Source organism: Echinops telfairi, unplaced genomic scaffold (genome assembly GCF_000313985.2).
Source record: "Echinops telfairi isolate 266 unplaced genomic scaffold, ASM31398v2 ScPeMD7_7424;HRSCAF=8462, whole genome shotgun sequence".
Taxonomy (NCBI): Eukaryota; Metazoa; Chordata; class Mammalia; order Afrosoricida; family Tenrecidae; genus Echinops; species Echinops telfairi.
Genome location: NW_022111324.1, coordinates 47016037 through 47023055, shown reverse-complemented (window position 1 = coordinate 47023055; position 7019 = coordinate 47016037). Strand labels below are relative to the sequence as shown.

At 56.7% G+C, this 7019-nt stretch overlaps 1 protein-coding gene across 1 annotated transcript in view; it reads right to left on the bottom strand.

Annotated features, from left to right (window-relative positions):
- The window catches only part of LGR6 (leucine rich repeat containing G protein-coupled receptor 6), a 110027-nt gene that overhangs the window by 37620 nt on the left and 65388 nt on the right, over window positions 1-7019 (bottom strand). Inside the window, exon 6 of the mRNA XM_030887806.1 lies at window positions 4073-4144. Within this exon, the coding sequence (XP_030743666.1) occupies window positions 4073-4144 (72 nt within the window). The remainder of the gene's footprint in view (window positions 1-4072; window positions 4145-7019) is intronic.

Below are 7019 nucleotides of genomic sequence, written 5' to 3'. Positions count from 1 at the left end.
ACCCCCCGCCGAGATTTGGCCTAAATCCTGCCCCACTCTGAGTTCTAGTTGCGATAGGGATATTAGGTTCCCACACTGGGCACAGCAAGGGGGTAGGGGTGGGGGCTCTTTGAGTTTCTTGCTTATTTGTTTACCTTGTACCAGTTTTATTGTCAGGTAGAGTCAGGGAGTTGCGGATAAGTGGGTGCTGCTGGGGGACTAACTCTCAGGCTGGGATGACTCCCCTAGGCCTCCAAGAGCCATTTTCCAGTGCTGAGCGAGAGTCCCGCAACCTCTGCCCACGACCTGCCCGGACTCTTCACTGGCCACACGTTCCCTCTACATAGAACCCCGGGAAGTCCTGGGATCCACTCACCGGGTGGGAGTCAGTGCAGAATGCAGCGAGGGTCAGGAGGCAAGTGATGGGGGCTCCATGGGCGGGCGTACCACCCACCCTTTACCAGCGCCTCACCACAAATCCCCAGATTTGGGCTGGAATGGGAAAGTGAAGGAAATCAGACTTTGTAAGCGGGGGCTGGCCTGTCTCTGACTCTGAACCGCCTAATGAGGAGTGGGCCGCCCTCGCGGCCATGGCAGAAAGGAGTGTGAAGCCAGGACTGCAGGCAGATTCGGAATTTCTCAGCAGGCAGGGCTGGAAGGAGGGACGGGCCATGGGTCAGTCAGGCTGCCCGCATGAGCAGTCTTGCTCGGCGCCGAGGCCATGTTTGCGCCAGTGGGGTCTGTACAGCCTGTTCTGCTCAGCCGGGCAGAACACCCAGCAGTGCACAGCTCCCTGGAGCACTTGGGCTTGCCCTGCTCTTTTGGAATGAAGGAGTCCCACGGAGGGTTAATGCGCTTGCCCGAGAACAGGAAGCGAGAGGTTTGAGACTACCCAGCAGTGCCTCGGAAGAAAGGCCTGGTGATTTTATATCAGAAAAGCCATGGGCAGCACACATGGGATCACCAATTAGCACAACAGCAAAGAGTTCGAATAAATGCCTGCCGGGTGCTTGCTTCTCTCACCCATTGTACAGCGAGGCTCAGAGAGACTCTGGCTGATGTTGCTGCGGGTGCCCCCCCACCCCCACCTGGTAAGGGCGGCCCGCGAGACTGCGAGGTGTGTGCCTGCACCCACTCGCTTCCCCAGGTGGAATGGCTGGGTGCTGGCTCTTGCTCCTGCGAGGAGTCTGCAGCCTGAGCCAAACCACAGCTCGGCCGCGGGGGTTTGATCTTCCCTCGGCTGCTGGAGATGAGAGAGGCCTAAGTGGCAGAGATTTACGGAGCCCCAGGGAGAAATACCCTTCCAGTGAGACGCTCACATGAAACGCTCCAGAGTAATAACCGAGGTTGTTGCGTGCCAATTATGCAACAATTAAAAGGTTTGACTATTGTTGCTTTCTCCTTTTATTCTCCACCCCCGCCCCCCGCACCCCCATCTGACTGGCCCTGCAGGCTCCTCAGCAAGTGCTCTGGGGGCAGGGGATAAAGAACGCTCTTTTCCCCTTTTTAATTGGAGATCAAAAGTTGGAAGAAAAACGTACCCCTTAAGGGTAGGGAAGGAAGGGGTGTTCTTGGGGTTGAGGCTTCAGAGGAGGGGGGCAGTGAGTGCAGGCGGGTTCCTAACCAGGCGTGCGGGTAAGGTCAGTCAGATCCGTGCTGCGATGGTGGGGATTTGGAAACAGACCAGACTGCAAACGACTAGACCAACGTCACACAGCAAGTACACCTGGCAGCCCCAAGCGGTGAGATACCGGGGGTAACTGGCTTTGCCACCTGTCTACTCTGCAAATCACGGTCTCCTCTCTTGGCCTTGGCTGCCCCATCTGCAAAGTGGGCGCAGGCCCTGAGCTCCGCCGCATGCACGCCGAGCCGGGCATTCCCATAGATGAAAGGTACAGGGGGCGCGGAGCGGCGACACTGCTCTGTAATTACGCCAGCACCAGCGGAGCCACATGCCCCATGTGCGCAGCAATCCAGCGGCTAATTGAGAAAGAATTAGGCAGCGTGCCCCAAAAGTGAAGAAACAGCTGCTGGCTGGCTTTTTAGGGTTGCCAATCCACAATGAGTGCGTGCACCCCTCCCCCACGCAGTTTCCCAGCATAGCCAACAGCCCCCACAGGCCGAGCCCAGGGCCCTGGACTCCTTCCTAGTCTGTTGATGTCTGCAGATGCCAAACACCGTGGATGTGAGGCCCGACCACCGCCTACCCCTGAAAAGAACACCAAGCTCCCTGCAGTGAGGCTACGGGACAGGGTAGAACTGCCCCTTTGGGGTTTCAGAGACTATAAATCATAGGAGCAGAAAATCTCACCTCCTCCCCGAGGCAGCCAGTGGGACCAACCTGCTTATCGTGAAGGTAGCAGCTGAACATACAACCCCCTCTGCCACCAGGGCCCCCCTCATTTCAAACTCAGACTCACTGACATCCAGCCGATGCTGACTCGGAGAGCGACCCTCTGGGCCTGGGTGGACCTGCCCCTGTGGGTTTCTGAGACTGTAACTCTTTGCAGGAGTAGAAAGTCCCGTCTTTCTCCCGTGGAGCCTCTTGGAGGATTTGAACCACTAACCCTTCTGTCAGCAGCCAAGTGCTCCACCATTGTACTGCCCCAGGGGAGCATGTGCCATTCCCATTCCACCAGCAGGCTTTAACGAGGGACTGCCTTGCGTGTTCTCATGAAGATGCCCCGGATCTGCTGTTGCGGGCCACGCCTCTTTCCTGGACATCTATCATCTCGTCTGTTGATTGAAAGGACTGGGCTGTCCAGCTTTAATCTCAGAGTTTCAGGGAGCAAGTGAAGGGCGCAGAGTTTCCAAGGCTCAAGCCGTGCACAGTAGCAGGGAGAGGCTCGCGCTGCCCTCAGTCAGTTGAAGGACGATGGCGGGAGAGCCAGGCTGGGCACTGCCAGGCCGCCTGCTCAGGCTGAGCCCAGAGAGCAAGCTTACCCTGGGTATCCATGCCTCCCACCCCCAGATGAGCAGCTGGACCCCTGGTCTCAACCTCCATACCCTCCTCCCTCCACAACCACAGATGCAGACAGCCGGGGCCTCCTGGGACAGGCTCGGGCAACGGTTTGTTTCCCCAACGTGTGGCTTCCTCGGGTCATAGCTCGTTTCCCAGCATTTTCTCCATTGCTGCTTTGGGTCCCTGAAACCCCTGCACCTCGGGAATGGTGCTCTGAGATTGAGGTGCAAGGGGTGGGAGGGTGTGATGTACGCAACAGGGAGTAGGGGGTAGGGGCAAGAGGAAGTGTGACCACCCCCTCAATGCTGAGCCCACCCTCAGGCTCAGTGTCTCAGACTTGGTGACTGTGGGCCCTTCTCTGCCAGCACCCCCTGCCAGCACCGCACCAGGTGGCCAGGGCAGCCAACCCCCTCGTGGGAGCTGAGGGACCCCAGCTGGCATGGCCGCACTTTGGAGAGCCTGGCCAGTTGTTTGCTCAAGTGGGGCCCCCTCGGCCCACTCTGTGGGGGCTGGCGGGAGTCCAGAGGAAGTGATGGGAGGCTCGGGTGCATTCTGACCTTCGCTGGATTCCAGGATGATGATGTGTGAATAATATGGCGTTTTAAGAGTCAACAGCTTGGGTGCTTTTTATAGTTAGGCCGGAGTGCTGAATGGGTCATTTCCCCATTAATCATTTGGCTCGTTAGATCTGTTGGCAAGATCTGGCACGACTCCATGGTACAGCTCTCCCTGCTGTCAGCAGCCGCCCTTAAAGGGACGTCAGCGCTGCCATCCAGTCAGCCCCAGCCCAGCCCCCGGCTGATCTTCCCACACTGAATATCCTGGTTCCTTCCACTTCTTCCCTGAGTTCCCATTTCCAGCCAAACCCTTCATAGTTCTGGTGGTCTCTGCCCACAGGGGTCCCAGGTCCCCCTCCCTGCACTCCCAGAGGGAGGGGCACATTCTGCCCTGTCTCAGGACATTCCAAGAAGGTGCCAGGGACGAGTATGTGGGTGAGCAGGCCTGTGGCCAGATCCCAGCCTCCCAGTCCTGCTGGCCCACCCCTCTGCCGAGTGCACACCTCCCCCCCAACCCAGAACTCCAGCTCTCGGCACCAGGCCAGACGGAGCTCAGTCCTGGCCCCGCACTCACAGCGTCTCCAGGTTGTGCAGCCCTTCGAAGCTGTGCGTCCCCAGGTGCTGGATGTGGTTGTTATGAAGATGCCTGTGTGGGAAGGAAAGGCTGATCAGATGGGCGGGGCCCACAGCATCAGGCCCAGGGGCTGGGGAAGCAGGCCAGTGGCTGGAGCAGGCAGGTGGGGGAACAGCATGGACAGACAGCCCTTTGTCTCCAGGGACCAACTGACAGGCAACACTGACTTCTGGAAGTCACCACCTGGCAAGCCGGCTGGGCTGCAGGCTGCATGGTTGGACTTCCTGTGGAAGGGAGAGGGGAGAGGGGAGCCCTGGGCCCACCCCAAAGCAAGCTCCCACTCAGCTCCAGGAGGGAGCCCTGATGTCGGAAGGGTTCAAGTCCGTAGCTTCTTCACCAGCCCTGCTTCCCTGCACCCAGCCTGCTTGACGCGCTGGACCCACGTGCATACAGGAGCCAACGGCATACCACTAGAGACCACATACAACGAAACTTAAGTTTATGTTACAGCTGGAGGGGCTGTGGCCAAGCCTGGAGCACCGAGAGAGAAAGAAGAGATCCCAGTCTCTCCTTGAAGACAGGCGGGAGCAACAGTGAGGCAGGCGGGAGGTGGATCGGGCCTGGTGTGTCTGTGCAGGATGGCAGAGGGCTTGGGCAGAGTGGGCAGACGGGAACCCGCCAGGGAGAGACTTCCAAGTTCAGAGGGAATTGAAAACAAGGGACAGAACTCTGTCCTCCCACTGCCTAGTGAGATGAGCAGAACTAGAGCCCAGCCCAGCGCAACTCGCAGAGGGGGTGACAGACAGACAAGGGGCAGGGCCTGCTCTGCGATGCTGTGACAACTGGACCCGGGGGTGCTCCTGGAACTCCTCAACCTACATTTCTCTAGAAACCGAGTTGGCCAGAGAAGGAGACCCTGAACATTCTCCCTACAGTCCTCAACTCTGAAGAAGGGCAGCGGGTGTCATTGTTACTATTGATGATGTTTTCCTGCCGGCTGCCACAAAGAACAGGTCGCTGAGACCTGAAAACGGATGGCTCCATGCTACTCACTGAATGTGGGAAGGGGCTTGAAGCCCAGGGGTACCTCCCCAACCAGAAGGGGTGAACCCGGTAACACACCCTCAGCGGACGAGCCTGAGCACAGGGAGTCTAGAAAAGAGCAGAGAAGCACACGGACCTACATTTCCCATCGGATGTAGCTTTGCAAACTGTAGCTTTGAGGGGAGAACCAGCGTGTACCAAAGGCAACGCTTCTACACTAATTTGCCGGGCAGATCTATCCAATCCTGAGCCAGCACAAAGCAAACCATATATAGCAACTCTACAAACGCACATCAGGGAAGACGGAGGGCGGAGGAAAGAGAGGATGCCGAAGGGAGTCAAAGTTCCAGGCCTCGAAGAAACCACAGCTCCTGTGTCTTCGTTAAGGACCAAGCATCCCCACTAAAGACCAACCCACAAAAGCCAGTCAATAACTCGACAGAAGGAAGGGACCTGGGGCTGCTGGAAACGGAATTGATAGCCAAGAGAAAACGGGAGGCAACCCTGTGGGTAGGGGTGAGCAAGACACAAAGGTCAAAGCACATCGCAGAAGACACACAGAGTTCAATGCAGAATTTGACGGCTGCCTCTGAGGGAAAGACTCCAAATAATGAGACAAGAGATGTATTCAAAGGCATACTACAATAAAACAACCCTCTAAAATGGAGACAGAATTGAACCTACTGCTTAAACGCGTACATTGTTCCAGGAAAAGGCAGGCCGTTCTATACTGAGACACAGTTTACTTAAGCCATTGAAGTTTAAGGATTAAGTAAATGTATATCCTCAGGCAGGGGAAAAAAGGTGAACGATAAGAGTAAAATAATCAAGCAAGCCTTCAAAGTAAAGGGGAAAGGCAGACACCACCCAATGCAGATGGGTAGGGAGGGGCAGCTTGGAGTCGAAGCTCCGAGCTCTTGCCCTTCCTCATCCTTGTCCGCCTGCCAGTCACGGTCCAGCGGGAGAGACAGACCCCTTCCTCTGGGAGCTTCTGATCTGGTAGAGAAAACACGGCTCTTGCCTCCCAGGAATAACTTAGCTCCCCTTGCTGTGGTTCACTGCTGCCAGGTCCGCCCCATTTCATGGGGGGCCCTGCACCACAGAACAGGACTCTGGCTGCCCTGGGCCATCCCCGCGGTTGATCCACAGGGTTTTCCAGAGCGGATCGCCCAGCCTTTCTTTCCAGCCAGTCTTAGTCTAAGAGCTCCCCGGAAACCTGTGCGCATCAGAGCAGCACACCAACCTCCTCTGACAGACACGCGGTGGCCTCACATGGACCAAATGGTCTGGAACCAAACCAGGCCTCCTGCGTGGAAGGTGAGCATTCTACCACTTCCCCATAGCTCCCCTTAACAAAGGGTCTCTGTTTTCCCCATTCCCTCCACACCTATAGCTCAACTGTCACTGACCGCGATGGTTCCCTCCTGCTTCTTGTTAGACTCCGATCTCCATTTCCTACCTTGTTTCCCACTGCCTCCCCAACCAGCTCCCCCAGCATCTCGGACCCAGACCTCTCAGCTTTCTCAACATCTTCATCTCCAAGCCTCCAACTCCCTCCTCCATCTTCTCAGTAGCTCAGGTGCCTGGGGCACCTAGTAGCCCACCTGGGGCAGGGTGTTGAGTTTATCGTCTAGATCAGTGGTTCTCAACCTTCTAAAGCCGTGGCCCTTTCATACAGTTCCTCATGTTGTGGTGACCCCCCAACCATAAAAATTATTTTCGTTGCTACTTTATAACTGTAATTTTGCTGTCACTTAAAGGGACGTCAGCACTGCCATCCAGTCAGCCCCAGCCCAGCCCCCGGCTGATCTTCCCACACTGAATATCCTGGTTCCTTCCACTTCTTCCCTGAGTTCCCATTTCCAGCCAAACCCTTCATAGTTCTGGTGGTCTCTGCCCACAG